The 18,283-nt window shown below is 52.5% G+C and overlaps 2 protein-coding genes across 2 annotated transcripts in view; both read left to right on the top strand.

Annotated features, from left to right (window-relative positions):
- The window catches only part of LOC120388078 (deleted in malignant brain tumors 1 protein-like), a 67,470-nt gene that overhangs the window by 19,395 nt on the left and 29,792 nt on the right, over positions 1-18,283 (top strand). Inside the window, exons 4-7 of the mRNA XM_039509641.1 lie at positions 1,126-1,455; positions 2,635-2,964; positions 5,206-5,535; positions 15,906-16,235. Coding sequence (XP_039365575.1) covers positions 1,126-1,455; positions 2,635-2,964; positions 5,206-5,535; positions 15,906-16,235 — 1,320 coding nt within the window. The remainder of the gene's footprint in view (positions 1-1,125; positions 1,456-2,634; positions 2,965-5,205; positions 5,536-15,905; positions 16,236-18,283) is intronic.
- The window catches only part of LOC120388077 (deleted in malignant brain tumors 1 protein-like), a 132,896-nt gene that overhangs the window by 106,177 nt on the left and 8,436 nt on the right, over positions 1-18,283 (top strand). The window lies entirely within an intron of this gene.

Below are 18,283 nucleotides of genomic sequence, written 5' to 3'. Positions count from 1 at the left end.
GCCGCACCTGCCACCCCCACCCCCATGGCTCCTCCGGCCGTGCTGCTGCCAGCACCGGCCCTTCTGGAGCCGCTTTTTGAAAATGTGCTGAAGGGAAGCGGCTGCTTCCTCTGCACCCTGCTATCTACGCTTATTGGCTCAGCCCAAGGGATTGCCATGGCAGAGGTGACACGCTTCACTTCAGCACTTCTGGAGCCTCATATTCTACGTTTTATAGCTCTCTTCAACTATGTCCCATCCAAATATCTAGCCCCCGTTAGGGTGACGAGTGGGCTGCTGTCTCTTGGTAGAGACCTCACATAGCACCTCTGGGGAGCTATTGTGCATATCTCACCCAGGGGATCCCGGTATAACTCTAGGCAAACCTGTGCCCTCTGCCTGTTGGTGTCTATTTATCTCTGGGCCAGACTCTTCTGCAGCACAATGGGGACCTGGGTAACTGCAGCTCCCACTGGTTGGATTTGGTGTCAATGGAGCCTGCAGCCGCTCACTCCAACTAAAAATCCAGGGCCAATTTCTCAAGAGTCCGGTTCCCAATCACTGGGTTCCGGCGGATTTGCATTTCAGGAGATAAGTCCTGAAGTTGTAACTTCCCCAAGAGCTGGACACAGGAGATGCAATTCTTGCTCACTTCCTGTCCTATTATATATTTCCCTGTCCTGTTTCTCAGCTGCCCTGTCCTACCCCAGAAGTGGCTGCAAGTCATTGGGGGGAGTCTTCTTCTTCTGGGTATGTCACAAGTCGATATTTCTGTAACCCTATGTATCTATGAATACCAGCGCCAGGAGTGAGGGTGTAAATCTGCTCCCCAGGAGGTTCCTGCCAACAGTGCCGGGGTGATCTTTTAAATTAAGTGCTCTTGTGGGAGCAATGGGTCAGACTGCCGTCCAGTCTGCCTAATTAGATGACAGCCTAACGAGGTGACAGCTGGCTGGAAGGGGAGTGGACAAACTTCAACATTGCCCAAGTGATTAGCGTGGCCAGTAGTGGGGAGCCCTTGACAGGCAGTTGCTGTGTGCAGAGACCAGTCAGATCCGTTGGCGGGAGGCGCTATGTTCCCCAGCGACAGGAGAGTTCAGATGCACAGGAACCTCTGTGAGTGTTAATTCCCTTGGTTGTTTGCAGACTCAGGCAACTCAGAAGTGGCTCCGCTCCGACTGGTGAATGGTTCGAGTCGCTGCGCTGGGAGAGTCGAGGTGCTTCATAACCAGCAGTGGGGAACCGTGTGTGATGACAGTTGGGACAAAACAGATGCTGGAGTCGTGTGCAGGCAGTTGGGCTGTGGGACGGCGCTATCAGCCCCAGGAGGGGCTCAATTTGGGCAAGGATCAGACCCTATCTGGCTGGATGACGTCAACTGTGCAGGGAAAGAAGCTGCCCTCTCCAATTGCAGGGCTCAGCCTTGGGGAACCAATGACTGTAACCACGGAGAAGATGCCGGTGTTGTGTGCTCAGGTAAACTTCATCTAACACGCTGCCTGTTTCAGGGAGCAGGGTGGGAAGCTCATTACAGGGCATTGTCCCCTCACAGCCAGTGCTGACCCCAGCATGGTGCTTGAGGCCTGTGCTTCAGGGAGCAATATGGGGGTTCCAGTAGAGAGCCCTCTCCTCTCAGTCTGTGCTGACCATCATTGCCCTGTGCTGAAGGGTGCAGTGTCGGGGCTCAGTAGGGGACATTCACACTTTCTCCTTGATGTCAATGCTGGCCCCAAAGGGGGCCTGTGCTGCAGGTAGGGGTGTGTCAGAAGGAGGCTCTCTCCCTTTGCAGTTGTGCTGGCCCTAATGCCCTAGTGCGGTGCCATGGGCGCCTAGAATGGGGAAGTCTTGTCTGTGCGCCCTGGGGGCAGCTCCCCGACTCCCTTGGCCACAGGCCACACAAGATGTGCCCTCCAGGCCTCGTGCGGTGGGGGGTGACCTCTCTCCAGATTGGCAATAGGGACACTTCACCCTTCGGCCCACCGAGAGTCCCTTTGCAGCATCCAGTCCCTGTCTCGCTGGGCATTCACAGCAGTCACAGATCATCTGCTCCTAAAGGAACAGGGTCCCAAGGAGATCCGTTCCACATCCCATCTCTGCCACGATCAACGCACAGCTCTAGATTCCTTCATAGTCACACCAAGGACAAGTGATTTCACAGAGTGTAGTGATTTGAGGGGTAGCAAGGAGACGGCTTGGAAAGAAATTGTTCCATGGCTAATAAAATCATACCACGCTGACTAGAGCCTGGACTCATTGAACGAGATACTTTTCTGTCTGGTAGAGCAACGCTCAACCCCATAGTCCTTGCAGGGTTTTACTCCAGGCTTGGCTGTGATGTCCTGTTCCTGAGACAAACGCTGTCAGCTGCCTCCTGGGTGAAAGGGAGCTCTTGTCCCCTCTCCTCCTTCCTTGTAGGTACAGACCATTGTCTCTTCCCAGAGGAGGTCTCTCTTTGGAGACTTGTGCTGAGGGTCCTTTGTCTTTGTAAATTCTCAGGCCCAGACAGTGAATACAGCCTGTCTCCACAGTGGTGGGGAGCCCTTGACAGGCAGTTTCTGTGTGCAGAGAACAGTCAGATTGCTATGTTCCCCAGCGACATGAGAGATCAGATGCACAGGAACCTCCCTGAGTGTTTATTCCCTTGGATGTTTGCAGGCTCTGACATCTCAGAAGTGGCTGAGCTCCGACTTGTGAACAGCAGGAGTCGCTGTGCTGGGAGGGTCGAGGTGTTTCACAACCAGCAGTGGGGAACCGTGTGTAATGACAACTGGGACTTACAGGATGCTGGAGTCGTGTGCAGGCAGCTGGGCTGTGGGACGGCGCTATCAGCCCCAGGAGGGGCTCGATTTGGGCAAGGATCTGACCGTATCTGGCTGGATGATGTCAACTGCACAGGGACAGAAGCTGCCCTCTCCGATTGCTGGGCTCGGCCTTGGGGAGACAATAACTGTACCCACAGAGATGATGCCAGTGTTGTGTGCTCAGGTAACTTGCATCCATCACGTTACTGTGGGTGGTGCAGGGATCGAGCTGGGAAGGTTTCAGCACAGACCCAGCTCTCCTGTCTGAGTCAGTGCTGACCCCAGTGCCCCAGCATGGGGCTCAGGGCCTGTACTGTAGGGAGCCAATTCGGGGTCACAGTAAGTGTCGCTCTTCCCATGGTGTCAGTGCTGACCCATTTTCCTCACACAGTTCTACATGCCTGTGCTGCAGGGAGCGGAATGGGGGCTCAGTAGGGGGCGCTCTCCCCTCGCAGTCAGTGCTGAGCCCAGTGCCCCAGCACAGCACTTAGAGCCTGCGCTGCAGGGAGAAGTAACATGCGCCTCTGTGAGAGACCCTCCCCGTCCCTGATCGCTCTGATCCCCCTGCTGGGGCACTGGGTAACCGTAAATCCCATTTGGGGGTTCAATAGATCCTGCAGCAACTCAGGATCCCTTTATGAAGTGTGGGGTTCCTATCCCCGTCACTCCGGGTGATTTCCATCTCAACTAATTACCCCTGAACCTCTAACATCCCCCACCCACAGCTGGGACTGGAGACATGGTTCTTCCTCACTTCCTCTCCTACACGGCCCATGAGTTTCTGTGCCCTGTCTCTCATCTACCCTGTTCCACCCCAGAGCTGGCTGCATGGTAGTGGTGGGGAGTAGGGCTGTCAAGTCATTAAAAAATATAATTGTGATTAATTGTGAGATAAAAAATTAATCATGATTAATCACACAGTTAATTGCCCCTTTGCACAATAATAGAATACCATTTATTTTAATTTTCGGGGATTTTTTCTTCATTTTCAAATATATTGATTTCAGTTATAACACAAAATACAAAGTGTACAGTGATCACTTTATATTTATTTTTAAGTATAAATATTTGCACTGTAAAAAAGAAACAAAAGAAATGATATTTTCAATTCACCTCATACAAGTACTGCAGTGCCGGCTCTTTATCAGGAAAGTTGAACTTACAAATGTAGAATGATTTACAAATAATAATTGTAATAAAAAATAAAACAATGTAAATTTTTAGATCCTACAAGTCTACTCAGTCCTACATCTTGTTCCGCCAATTGCTCAGACAGACAAGTTTGTTTACATTCGCAGGAGATAATGTTGACAGTGTTACCTGGAAGTGAGAAGAGGCATTCATATGGCACTGTTGTAGCTGGTGTAGGAAAATATTTATGGGCCAGATGCTCTAAAAATTCATATGTCCCTTGTTGCTTTGAGCACCATTCCAGAGGACACGTGTTCATGCTGATGATGGGTTCTGCCCGATAATGATCCAAAGTAGTGCAGATCCACAAATGTTCATCTTCATCATCTGACTCAGATGCCAACAGCAGAAAGTTGATTTTCTTTTCTGGTGGTTCAGGTTCTGTAGTTTCCACATTGGAGTGTTGCTCTTTTAAGATTCTGAAAGCCTGCGCCACACCTCATCCCTCTCAGATTTTGGAAGGCACTTCAGATTTTTACCCCTTGGGTCGACTGCTGTAGCTAGCTTTAGACATTGCAAATAAGAAGCAGGCAGCATTATCTCCCGTAAATGTAAGCAAACTTGTTTGAGCGATTGGCTGAACAAGAAGTAAGACTGAGAGGATGTGTAGGCTCTAAGTTTTCCAAATTTTTTTTTTGTTTTTTTTGTGGGGGGAGGTGTTTTTTTTTTTGTTTTTTGAGTGCAGTTATGTAACAAACAAAAATCTACATTTGTAAATTGCACTTTCACAAAAAGAGACTGCACCACAGGTCACCTAAATGGTTGCACCGGCCCTGCTGACTGTGCATCCTCAAGGTTCAGTCTTCTAATGGGGCTCTGCTGCACCACATGTGACTGTATTGCTGCCCCACAGGCACACTGAAAAGTTCAGGCTAAGCCATGTTTCTGCATTGCCAGTGCCAGGAATGAGGGTGTGAATCTGCTCCCCAGGAGGTCCCTGCCAGCAGTGCAGGGCTGGGGGGGGGGTGATCTTTTTAAGTGCTTTAGTGGGAGCAGTAGGTCAGGCTGCCGTCTAGTCTGCCTAATTAGGTGACAGCCTAACTAGGTGAGAGCTGGCTGGGAGAGGAGGGGCAAACTTCAACATTGCCCAGTGATTAGCCTGGTCAGTGGTGGGGAGCCCTTGACAGGCAGTTTCTGTGTGCAGAGACCAGTCAGATTGCTATGTTCCCCAGCGACATGAGAGATCAGATGCACAGGAACCTCCCTGAGTGTTTATTCCCTTGGATGTTTGCAGGCTCTGACATCTCAGAAGTGGCTGAGCTCCGACTGGTGAACAGCAGGAGTCGCTGTGCTGGGAGAGTCGAGGTGCTTCACAACCAGCAGTGGGGAACCGTGTGTAATGACAACTGGGACTTACAGGATGCTGGAGTCGTGTGCAGGCAGCTGGGCTGTGGGACGGCGTTATCAGCCTCAGGAGGGGCTCGATTTGGGCAAGGATCTGACCGTATCTGGCTGGATGACATCAACTGCACAGGGACAGAAGCTGCCCTCTCTGATTGCTGGGCTCGGCCTTGGGGAGACAATAACTGTACCCACAGAGATGATGCTAGTGTTGTGTGCTCAGGTAACTTGCATCCATCACGTTACAGTGGGTGGTGCAGGGATCGAGCTGGGAAGGTTTCAGCACAGACCCAGCTCTCCTGTCTGAGTCAGTGCTGACCCCAGTGCCCCAGCATGGGGCTAAGGGCCTGTACTGTAGGGAGCCAATTCGGGGTCACAGTAAGTGTCGCTCTTCCCATGGTGTCAGTGCTGACCCATTTTCCTCACACAGTTCTACAGGCCTGTGCTGCAGGGAGCGGAATGGGGGCTCAGTAGGGGGCGCTCTCCCCTCGCAGTCAGTGCTGAGCCCAGTGCCCCAGCACAGCACTTAGGCCTTACGCTGCAGGGAGAAGTAACATGCGCCTCTGTGAGAGATCCTCCCCATCGCTGATGGCTCTGATCCCCCTGCTGGGGCACTGGGTAACCGTAAATCCCATTTGGGGGTTCAATAGATCCTGCAGCAACTCAGGGATCCCTTTATGAAGTGTGGGGTTCCTATCCCCGTCACTCCGGGTGATTTCCATCTCAACTAATTACCCCTGAACCTCTAACATCCCCCACCCACAGCTGGGACTGGAGACATGGTTCTTCCTCACTTCCTCTCCTACACGGCCCATGAGTTTCTGTGCCCTGTCTCTCATCTACCCTGTTCCACCCCAGAGCTGGCTGCATGGTAGTGGTGGGGAGTAGGGCTGTCAAGTTATTAAAAAATATAATTGTGATTAATTGTGAGATAAAAAATTAATCACGATTAATCACACAATTAATCACCCCTTTGCACAATAATAGAATACCATTTATTTCAATTTTCGGGGATTTTTTCCTCATTTTCAAATATATTGATTTCAGTTATAACACAAAATACAAAGTGTACAGTGCTCACTTTATATTTATTTTTAAGTATAAATATTTGCACTGTAAAAAAGAAACAAAAGAAACGATATTTTCAATTCACCTCATACAAGTACTGTAGTGCCAGCTCTTTATCAGGAAAGTTGAACTTACAAATGTAGAATGATTTACAAATAATAATTGTAATAAAAAATAAAACGATGTAAATTTTTAGATCCTACAAGTCTACTCAGTCCTACGTCTTGTTCAGCCAATTGCTCAGACAGACAAGTTTGTTTACATTCGCAGGAGATAATGTTTACAGTGTTACCTGGAAGTGAGAAGAGGCATTCATATGGCACTGTTGTAGCTGGTGTAGGAAAATATTTATGTGCCAGATGCTCTAAAAATTCATATGTCCCTTGTTGCTTTGAGCACCATTCCAGAAGACACGTGTCCATGCTGATGATGGGTTCTGCCCGATAACGATCCAAAGCAGTGTAGATCCACAAATGTTCATCTTCATCATCTGACTCAGATGCCAACAGCAGAAAGTTGATTTTCTTTTCTGGTGGTTCAGGTTCTGTAGTTTCCACATTGGAGTGTTGCTCTTTTAAGATTCTGAAAGCCTGCGCCACACCTCATCCCTCTCAGATTTTGGAAGGCACTTCAGATTCTTACCCCTTGGGTCGACTGCTGTAGCTAGCTTTAGACATTGTAAATAAGAAGCAGGCAGCATTATCTCCCGTAAATGTAAACAAACTTGTTTGAGCGATTGGCTGAACAAGAAGTAAGACTGAGAGGATGTGTAGGCTCTAAGTTTTCCAATTTTTTTTTTGTTTTTTGTGGGGGGAGGTGTTTTTTTTTGTTTTTTGAGTGCAGTTATGTAACAAACAAAAATCTACATTTGTAAGTTGCACTTTCACAAAAAGAGATTGCACCACAGTACTTGTATGACGTCTATTGCAAAATACTGTTTTGTTTACCATTTTTACAGTGCAAATATTTGTAATCCAAAATACAGTAAAGCTGTTTTTTCCAGCACTTCACCAACCGGAAAGCTCTATAAATCGGCATTTCTGATTTTCAGAAATCGGGCTGGCGGTTGGAGCGCAGGAGGGGGCGCGGAGCACAGGCTCTGAGAGGGACTTGTGGTGGGAGAGGGGGCTTAGTATGTGGGAGGGAGTGTGGGGTGTTGGATCTGGGGGCCACTCACGTCGGATGGCTCCCCGCAAGCGGTGACCTGTCCTGGGCTCTGCCTGCTCATAAGTGGAGGCGCGTCAGGCGGCTCTGTTTTCTCCCTCACCCTCCAGTGCCGGCTTCACAGCTCCCATTGGCTGGGAACCATGGCCAATGGGAGCTATGGGGGAGGCGCCTGCGGGCGGAGGGAGTGCACCAAGCCCCCTGCCGCTCTTCCACCGAGGAGCAGCCAGGACAAGTTGCCGCTTACGGAGATCCGCCCCCGGATCCGGCAGCCCGCACTCCATCCTGCGCCCCAACTGCCTGTCCCAAGGCCCCCCCCGCACCCAAACTTCCTCCCAGAGTCCATGCTCCACATCCCCTCCCGCACCCCAACCCCGCACTCCCTCCTACCCCCAAACTCCCTCCCTCTTAGTTAACTGGCGTTTTTCATTTATCGGCACCCCCATTCCTCCAACATGCCAGAAGAAACAACTTTAACTGCAATAATATAAAGTGAGCACTGTACACATTGTATTCTGTGTTGTAACTGAAATCAATATATTTGAAAACATAGAAAAACATCCAAAATATTTAATAAATTTCCATTGGTATTCTATTGTTTACCAGTGTGATTCAAACTGTGATTTAATTAGTTTAATCACCATTAATTTTTTCAGTTATTGGTGTGAGTTAACTGTGATTAATTGACAGGGAGTGAACCCCAAACAGGCTGTTGCAGAGGCGGTTTGGACCTGTCAGTGGGAGGCACTATGTTCTTCTTTCAGTGATTGCTCACGTGCATTCCAATAGGTGTGCGAGCACCGCGTGCATGATTGTCGTAAGGTTTTTCCCCTAGCGGTACCCGTCGGGTCGGTTGTGGAGACCCCTGGAGTGGCGCCTTCATAGCGGTGTATATAGGTCCCTGCTGACCCACCGCCTGCTCTGTTCCTTCTTACCACCAGTGATGGTCGTTGGAGCAGCTCAGTCTCTTGCATTCGCAAGTGCCTACCTAGTGGTTCCCTTTTCTTAGTTGTAGATCATTAATAGTTACTTATATAGTAGTTTCTAGTAAGTTGGGCTGACTTTGGGGGCTTTCCCCCCACCCCAGTTTCCCCAGGCATCTGGGCATGCCTCAGTCACAGGGGTTTATGGCGTGCGAGAGGTGTGTGAAACCTATGCCCACAAGCAATCCGCATGCTCCTTGTCTCAAGTGCCTAGGAGACAGTATCAGACAGACAAGTGCCCAGTTTGCAGGAGCTTCAGACCCAGGACTGAGAGAGAGCGGGACTATCATTGAAAGCTCCTCCTTCGCACCCAGCCGGCACCGGCATCACTGGTGCGCAGTGCCCCAGCCTTGGTGTCCTGGCACCGAGAAAGGACTCCTCCAAGGAGCACTGGCATCGCACCCCTGCTCATAAGGCCAGTGTTACCAGGCGGCACCGCTCACAGTCCCCGTTGCTGCCTAAGAAAAATAAGATGGACAGGGGTCATTCCCCCGTCAAGAAGCCGCGAGAGGATTCCAGCGGGGTGCGTCCTGTGGCGGGACACCCACGGTCTCGACCTCAAGACCCAGCGCTGTTGACTCTGGCCCCAACCGGAGACCCGTCTGGTGCTGGTGAACTCCCTGACTCGGGAGGATTTGAAGGAAGAGCTCCACCTCCCCTCCATGCCGGACACCTACGAGGCAGCATGGGACCTTACTGCCATGACGGTGCAGTCCCCGGCCTCGCAGGTGCGAACTCCGGCACCGCAAGCTCAGGCACCATCAGCGGCACTGACGGGAACCAGCTGCAGCATCTATGGCGGCGCTGCATATGGCTCCGGCACCAGTTTTGACACCGATGGCAGCAGAGTCCCTGGTTCACCATCGCAACAAGCCCATAATGTTATGGCACCGCTCACCATCACCCTGGTACCGCTCCCCAGAACCGTCGCACTCTGCCCCTCCCCCACCCCATGGTCAGGCACTGAGTACTCGTCCAAGTCTTCTGTCTCTTGACGCAGCCAGTACCACTCCCACTCCCGGCACTGCAGATTCGTGGACTCATCGGCACCGGCAGTCTCCTGGCCACCCCAGTGGCAGAGCCCAGTACAATGGCCCTTTTGGACTCCTTAGACCAATCATTAGACTCAGGGTCAGGCCCCCAGCAGTGTCAGTGGCTCGCCACACCCCCAGGGCTCCTGAGGAGTCCTCACGAGACAGGGACTCTGGGCCATCACGCTCAGGCGCAGCACCAGAACCAGTGCCACCAGCTGTACTGGAGCCACCTCCTGTTACAGCAGGACCAAGGCACCCCACCCAGCCTCCAGAGAGCCAGAAAGGCAGGAAGACCCAGTCCCATGGGCCTCTTCCTCCTCCTCGCCAGACACCACCACCACCCGCCCAGCAACAGACACCAGGGGACACCAGGACCTTCTTAGGAGAGTGACCCTAAACCTTAATCTCCAGGCAGAGGAGGTTATGGAGGAGTCAGACCCGACGGTGGACATCCTTGCCCCAGAGGGTCCATCTAGGGTGGCCTTGCCCCTGATAAGAACAATCCAGAACTCTCCTAGGGTGCTCTGGCAGACTCCAGCCTCAATACCACCCACCACTAAAGGGGTGGAGAGATGCTATTTTGTGCCACAGAAAGGTTACGAACACCTTTTCACCCACCCCCAACCGGGCACTCTGGTGCTTGATGCAGCAAATCATAAGGAGTGACAGGGGCAGCCAGGTCCTGCCCCAAAGTCACGGGGTGCTAAGAAGCTGGACCTTTTTGGCCAAAGGCCTACTTGACCATGGGACTCTAGCTTCGAGTGGCCAATCAGCAAGTGGTACTCAGCCACTGTGCTTTCAATTCCTGCAGCTCGGTAGCAAAATTCCAGGAGTTGCTCCTGGCTGACTCATGCAAGGAGTTTAGTGCGCTCCTCGAGGAGGGCAGAGTGGTCTTGAGAACCTCCCTGCAGGCCGTGTTAGAAGTGGCAGACTTGGCAGCTTGTACTGTAGCCACCACCATTACAAGGAGGCGCAGCGTGTGGCTCCAGGTGTCAGGGATACCACCTGAGGTCCAGTACACGATCCAGGACCTCCCCTTTGACCGTGCAGGCCTGTTTGCCCAAAATACAGACTCTCGCCTGCACGGCCTTAAGAAATTGCAGGTGACTTTAAAGTCTTTGGGTGTCCACATCCCTGCACCCCAAAGAAAGTCATTTAAGCCTCAGCCCCCGTCTCACTTCTACTTTGGTCCTCCGAGGTGAGACTCATCCAGGAGATGGGACAGGAATAATAGGAGGCGCCCGCCACAGTCCTCCTCAGGCCAAGGCCAGGGTTCGGCCAAACAGCCCCCAGGCCCGAAGCCAAACTTTTGAAGATGTGCCCGAGGACGAAGCATCAGTATCAAACTCAGATCCTTACCCTCCCTTTCTGAATCGATTCTCCTGCTTCTACCATGCTTGGTCCAAGCTCACGTGAGATCACTGGGTCCTGAGCACAGTATGGATGGGACATTCTATCCAATTCTGTTCCCTCCTGCCCTCCCAACCCCCTTCCCCGTTCCTCTTCAGGGACCCTTCTCACAAACAACTCCTCTTGCAAGAGGTGCAATCGCTCCTCGCTCAAGGGGCAATACAGGCGGTTCCTCAGGAGTTCAGGGGCAAGGAGTTCTACTCCCACTCTGGCCTATCCTGGATCTGCGAGACCTCAACACATTCATGGGGAAAGTGAAGTTTCGCATGGTCTCTCTGGCTGCCACCATTCCTTCCCTGGATCTGGGGCACGGTATGCTGACCCTCAACTTGAAAGATGCGTACTTTCATATCTCCATTATCCGGTCCCACAGCCGTTTTCTTCATTTTGTGGTCAGCGGCCAGCACTACCAGTTCAGGATGCTCCCGTTTGGGCGGTTGAGTTACCAGATTTGCCCGTTACTTTGGAGTACGCTCATTTATTCGGGTTTCTCTTCGGGGTGGGGTCTGTAATTCTAACCATGTGCTGCTTGTGTCACTTGTGTTTTCATGTGGAGCTCTACTTCTCCCTGCTGCACGTCCCCTCCCAGTGGAACTATCCTGCAGGACCTAGGTTCCCCAGGGCCGGGTTTCTCCAGCCCCAGAACCAGATGAACACACCCACACATACATTAACAGAGCAAATCTGAGAGGACCGGGTCAATCATAATGGGTCAGCTTGAAAGTGCTATGTCTCTGGACTCACTGGGCTGGATGAAGCAGGACTTTCAAGCTGCCTCCCCTTTTATGCCCCTGGGCTCCATGGACTGGGTTAAGCAGCACTTTCAAGCTGTCACCCTTATGCGTCCCAGATTCAGCACGTCCCTATCCCCACTCTCACAACATAATTGTACTGGCGGTAACCTACCTGATGAGCAAACCCCACAGTATTTTGGGCGCTGCAGGGATCTTTAGCTTAGGTAAAAGCAGCGTTGCTGTAGAATAAATGGGGGAAGCCAAGAACACAAAAGAGTAAAGTTCAGCAAGAGAGAGAGAAGCAACCAGCTTAACCATACAAGTTATTTATTGAATAATAGTGATCACTACACAAGGAGCCTAAACCACCATAACATACATTATTAAAGGTTAATACCTAAGGCAGAGAGGAAAACAGAGAGAGAGAAAGAAGGGGATCTCACCGTTCCCAGGTGATGGTGGTAGCTCAGGTTCCGAAGGGCAGGAGACGGGCAGAGCCCCAGCACGATCAGTCAGGAGATGGAGTCCCAGTGGAACTGATGCAGAGCTTGGGACTATGCATCAGAACACTTACTGGAGGGTGAGTGGGGATTTTTGTAAAGAAAATACAATGGTTTAAGGGAGAACATTAGATTTGTTTATAGGTAAACTGATGACTCAAGGGTTTTCTTTAGGCTAGACAATAGGAGCTGTCAAGTATCAGAGAGGTAGCCATGTTAGTCTGGTTCTGTAAAAGCAGCAAAGAATCCTGTGGCACCTTATAGACTAACAGACGTTTTGCAGCATGAGCTTTCGTGGGTGAATACCCACTTCTTTGGATGCAAGCCGTGGAAATTTCCAGGGGCAGGTATATATAAGCAAGCAAGAAGCAAGCTAGAGATAACGAGGTTAGATCAATCAGGGAGGATGAGGCCTTGTTCTAGCAGTTGAGGTGTGAAAACCAAGGGAGGAGAAACTGGTTCTGTAGTTGGCAAGCCATTCACAGTCTTTGTCTAATCCTGAGCTGATGGTGTCAAATTTGCAGATGAACTGAAGCTCAGCAGTTTCTCTTTGAAGTCTGGTTCTAAAGTTTTTTTGCTGCAGGATGGCCACCTTAAGATCTGCTATTGTGTGGCCAGGGAGGTTGAAGTGTTCTCCTACAGGTTTTTGTATATTGCCATTCCTAATGTCTGATTTGTGTCCATTTATCCTTTTCCTTAGAGACTGTCCAGTTTGGCCGATGTACATAGCAGAGGGGCATTGCTGGCATATGATGGCATATATTACATTGGTGGACGTGCAGGTGAATGAACCGGTGATGGCGTGGCTGATCTGGTTAGGTCCTGTGATGGTGTTGCTGGTGTAGATATGTGGGCAGAGTTGGCATCGAGGTTTGTTGAATGGATTGGTTCCTGAGCTAGAGTTACTATGGTGCGGTGTGCAGTTGCTGGTGAGAATATGCTTCAGGTTGGCAGGCTGTCTGTGGGCGAGGACTGGCCTGCCACCCAAGGCCTGTGAAAGTGAAGGATCATTGTCCAGGATGGGTTGTAGATCCCTGATGATGCGTTGGAGGGGTTTTAGCTGGGGACTGTAACTACTCCCTTGCAGTAGGAGGCTTCTGGGTACACGTCTGGCTCTGCTGATCTGTTTCCTTATTTCCTCGTCTGGGTACTGTAGTCTTGAGAATGCTTAGTGGAGATTTTCTAGGTGTTGATCTCTGTCTGCGGGGTTAGAGCAGATACGGTTGTACCTCAGTGCTTGGCTGTAGACAATGGATCTTGTGGTGTGTCCAGGATGAAAGCTGGAGGCATGAAGGTAGGCATAGCGGTCGGTAGGTTTTTGGTATAGGGTGGTGGTAATGTGACCATCACTTATTTGCACCGTGGTGTCTAGGAAGTGGACCTCCCATGTAGATTGGTCCAGGCTGAGGTTGATGGAGGGGTGGAAGCTGTTGAAATCGTGGTGGAATTTTTCCAGAGTCTCCTTCCCGTGGGTCCAGATGATGAAGATGTCATCAATGTAGCGTAGGTAGAGAAGGGGCGTGAGTGGACGGGAGCTGAGGAAGCGTTGTTCCAGGTCGGCCATAAAAATATTGGCATATTGTGGGGCCATGCGGGTGCCCATAGCGGTGCCACTGATCTGGAGATATATATTGTCATTAAATTTGAAATAGTTGTGTGTGAGGATAAAGGCACAGAGCTCAGCAACCAGTTGTGCTGTGGCATCATCAGGGATACTGTTCCTGACAGCTTGTATTCCATCAGCGTGTGGGATGTTTGTGTAGAGAGCCTCTACATCCATGGTGGCTAGGATGGTGTTTTCTGGAAGGTGACCAATGCATTGTAGTTTCCTCAGGAAATCAGTGGTGTCACAGAGATAGCTGGGAGTGCTGGTAACATAGGGTCTGAGTAGAGAGTCTACATATCCAGACAATCCTTCAGTGAGAGTTCCAATGCCCGAGATGATGGGGCGTCCAGGATTTCCGGGTTTGTGGATCTTGGGTAGTAGATAGAATAACCCTGGTCGGGGCTCTAAGGGTATGTTGATTTGTTCCAGTGTTAGTGTAGGGAATGTCTTGAGTAGATGGTGCAGTTTCTTAGTGTATTCCTCAGTGGGATCTGAGGGAAGTAGCCTGTAAAATTTGGTATTGGAGAGTTGTCTGGTGGCCTCCTTTTGGTAGTCAGACCTGTTCATGATGACAACAGCACCTCCTTTATCAGCCTCTTTGATTATAATGTCAGGATGGTTTCTGAGGCTGTGGATGGCATTGCGTTCATTGCTGATCACTCTTGGCTATGGGTGGGGTTTTCTTCCAGGGAGCTCCCAATGCAACTAGGCTGTACACAGAGTCCTCCTCAAGACTCGCCGGGACGGGGCTTCCTTGATCCTCATAGCGCCAGCATGACCCCGCCGGCACTGGTTCACCCTGCTGATGAACCTCTCTGTGGACAGACCAGTGGCCCTTCCTATGTGCCTGAGCCTCATCACACAGGACCACAGCCACCTACAACACCCCAATCCGGAGTTCCTCCACCTCATGGCGCAGAAATTCCATGGCTGAACCCTCTTGAGCTTCAGTGTTCAGACCCAGTGAGGGAGGTCCTCCACTCGTGACAAGTACCTGGCAAAGTGGAAGTGCTTTTCCATCTCGTCTCTCTGCAGAGGGGCACTGAACCTCAGCTAGCACCAATTCCCGTGTTTTGGACTGCATGTTATACCTCCAGCAGCAGGGGTTGGCTATATCATCTCTCAGGGCACACCTGGCTGCCATTTCAGCCTTCCACTTCGACAATCCCATGGTGGGCTGGTTTCTCAAGGGCTTGGACAGACTTTATCCCCAGGTTCAATGGCCCATTCCCCAGTGGGACCTCAATTTGGTCCTGTCCACACTCATGGGGTCCCCTTTTGAGCCCATGGTGACTTGCTCTCTGTCCTACCTTTCCTGGAAGGTGGCCTTTCTGGTGGCCATAACCTCAGCCAGAAGGGTATCCCAGCTCAGAGCGCTGACTTCCAAGCCCCCCTATACGATCTTTTAGAAAGACAAGGTGCATCTACACCCTCACCCCATGTTTCTGCCAAAGGTAGTCTCCCAGTTTCATGTGAACCAGAAAATATTTTTACCTGTGTCATTCCCTAAGCCACATGCCAGTAACAGAGAACACATGCTCCATTCCCTGGACCTCCAGCATCCCTAGCATTCTACATTGGCCGCACAAAGCCATTTCGTAAGTCACCACAGCTCTTTATCACAATCACAGAAAGGCTGAAGGGGCTTCCGATCTCGTCCCAGCGCATTTCATCGTGGATCACGTCCTGTATCAGGACTTGCCACAACCTGGCTAAAATTCCAGCCCCTCCACTTACGGTGCACTGCACAAGAGCGCAGGCGTCGTCCACAGCATTCCTGGCGCAGATCCCTATCCAGGAAATATGCAAGGCAGCAACGTGGTCCTCTGTCCACACCTTCATGTCACACTACGCCATTACCCAACAGGCAAGGGACGATGCAGCCTTTGGCAGGGCAGTCCTGCATTCCTCAACCAGGTGAACTCCGACCCCTCCCCCAGGGAAACTGCTTGGGAGTCACCTATTGGAATGCACATGAGCAATCACTCGAAGAAGAACAGTTGCGAGAGGTAGGTAACCGTTTCTTCGCCAGCATCACTAGTGATCGGATGCACAGGAACCTCCCTGAGTGTTTATTCCCTTGGGTGTTTGCAGACGCTGGCATCTCAGAAGTGACTCAGCTCCGACTGGTGAATGGCCCGAGTCGCTGCGCTGGGAGGGTCGAGGTGTTTCACAACCAGCAGTGGGGAACCGTGTGTGATAACAGCTGGGAGGTACAGGATGCCGGAGTCGTGTGCAGGCAGCTGGGCTGTGGGACAGCGTCATCAGCCCCAGGAGGGGCTCGATTTGGGCGAGGATCAGACCGTATCTGGCTGGATGACGTCAACTGCACAGGGACAGAAGTTGCCCTCTCCGATTGCAGGGCTCGGCCTTGGGGAGACAGTAACTGTACCCACGGAGAAGATGCCGGTGTTGTGTGCTCAGGTAACTTGCATCCATCGTGTCACTGTGGGTGGTGCAGGGATCAGTCTGGGAAGCTTTCAGCACAAACCCAGCTCTTCTGTCTGAGTCACGGCTGAGAGACAGACACCCCCAGCCTGCACTGCCCCTCCCACACCTCCACTGCAGAGCTCTGTGGGATCCACCCCGAGATCATGCCCGTCTGCCCCCCATGTTGGCACCGAGCTCCGGGCTGCAGCGTCAGTCTGAGCCCAGCCCCTAGTAAAGAGGAAGGAGCTGGATCGGCAGCATCTGCTTGTCTGTTCTGGGGAGCCTGTTCACACTGGGCAGTGGTGGCCTATAATCCCCATAACCCCAGCACGGGTTGCTCCGCACTGCAGGGCCCCCGGGGTCCGTGCTCGGTGTAACTGGCCGGCCCCCTCAGCCTGGCTGCCCAGTTTTCCCGTCTGCCCATTGTGGATCCACAGGGTCTGGTCTAGATCACCAGTCTCTTGGGAGTGACCCCTTTAATGTGCTGGGCCCCGAGGCTCCCCCCCCCACCCCGTCCCCAGGGGCAGGGCGGTGCCCTCGGCACCAGCAGCCCCGTCTCTCCCCGCAGCTCCCTGCAGTGAGCCCAGCCCAGCCCAGCCTGCGGGAGGCTTGTACTGGGCCCCTCCAGGGCCCCTGGCCAAGAGAGCCTCCCAACCACACCAGCAGCCTTGCCATAGAGAGCAGGGCTAATAGTCACCCAGCCGCAGCGTCCCGCAGCCCGGGGCTGGCACGGAGAGGCAGGGCTAAGCCATTGTCCAGGCTTGAGTTCTCGGTGTCCTTGTCAATCCTAGGTGAGCCCAGAGCCTCTCCCCAAAGGCAGCTGTGAGCCGCCGCCTGCCCCACTCAGCCCTTTGGCGCCAGGCAGGGCCCTGCTGAGCACTGGCGGCGAGTTATATGGGCTCATGGTGCCCAGGCTCCAGCAATATCCAGGGCCTGGGAGCCCAGCTCCACCAATGTTTGGGGCCGGGTCTCTCCCCTGGGCTCTGCACCCCTCTCCCCCACACCCCTGGGCTCTGGCCAAGGACAAAGACATGCAGAAGCCCCAGTGAGATGCTGCCCCTAGAGCTAAATGAACAGGACCCCCACTCTACAGCTGTGTGACACAGCACCTGTCATGTGAGGGAGGGGAGCTCCCTGCCCCTCCTGCCCTCCCCAGGGGAAGAGCTCACCCTGCTGGGTGGGAGATGCCTAGTGTCACGGAGTCCCCGGGCGATGCTCTAGAACTGCTCCCCACAGCGCCAGTCAGGACTTTGGGGAGCCTCCTCTCCCTTGGAGCCGACTGTCTTTGGGGCAAGAAGCTCACACGGCTTCACCTCCTGGGTCTGACCTTGGAGCATTCAGCATCTGCCCCTCCATGCGCTTCCCACAGCAAGTCCACCCAGGCGGGGTCCTGGGGAAGCCACAGGGTCCTGTACCCCCACTTCGCGGTCAGACATGACTCTTAGCCAGCCAGTAAAACAGAGGTTTATTAGATGACAGGAACAGGGTCTAAAACAGAGCTTGTAGGTACAGAGAATGGGACCCCTCAACCGGGTCCATTCTGGGGCCCATGAGACAGTGAGACAGACCATGAGCCAGACAACCTCATCTGCCCTCACTTCCCGTCCCCAGCCAGCTCCCAACGGAAAACCCCCTCTAGCCCCTCCTTTCTGGCCCCTGTCTCTTTCCTGGGCCAGGAGCTCACCTGATCTCTTTGTTCACCTTTAGCTATTCCCTTGCCGGGGGAAGGGCCCCGGCCATTTGTTGTCAGGATACAGAGGGTCGGCCATTTATGCACCCTGGAGACTTAAGAAATGCATAGGGGAAACTGAGGCACCCACAGAGTATTCAGAGGACACATTAAGAACAGTCCCACTTTGTCACCCCTAGGTTCTGCATGGCCTAGTCTGGAAGCAGCGGGCCCCTCTCAGGGTGTGTGCTGGGGCTGCAAGGATGGCTCTGCACCACCTGGCAGAGGGCAAGAGGGGGCTGGTGAACCAGGCAGGGCACTTGGGAACCGTGGGCAGGAGGGGGCTGGCAAGCCAGGCAGGGCGCCTGAGAGC

This window comes from Mauremys reevesii, linkage group 22, assembly GCF_016161935.1.
Source record: "Mauremys reevesii isolate NIE-2019 linkage group 22, ASM1616193v1, whole genome shotgun sequence".
Classification (NCBI taxonomy): Eukaryota; Metazoa; Chordata; order Testudines; family Geoemydidae; genus Mauremys; species Mauremys reevesii.
Note: the sequence above shows the minus strand (reverse complement) of the source record. Positions and strands in the feature narration are given on the sequence as shown.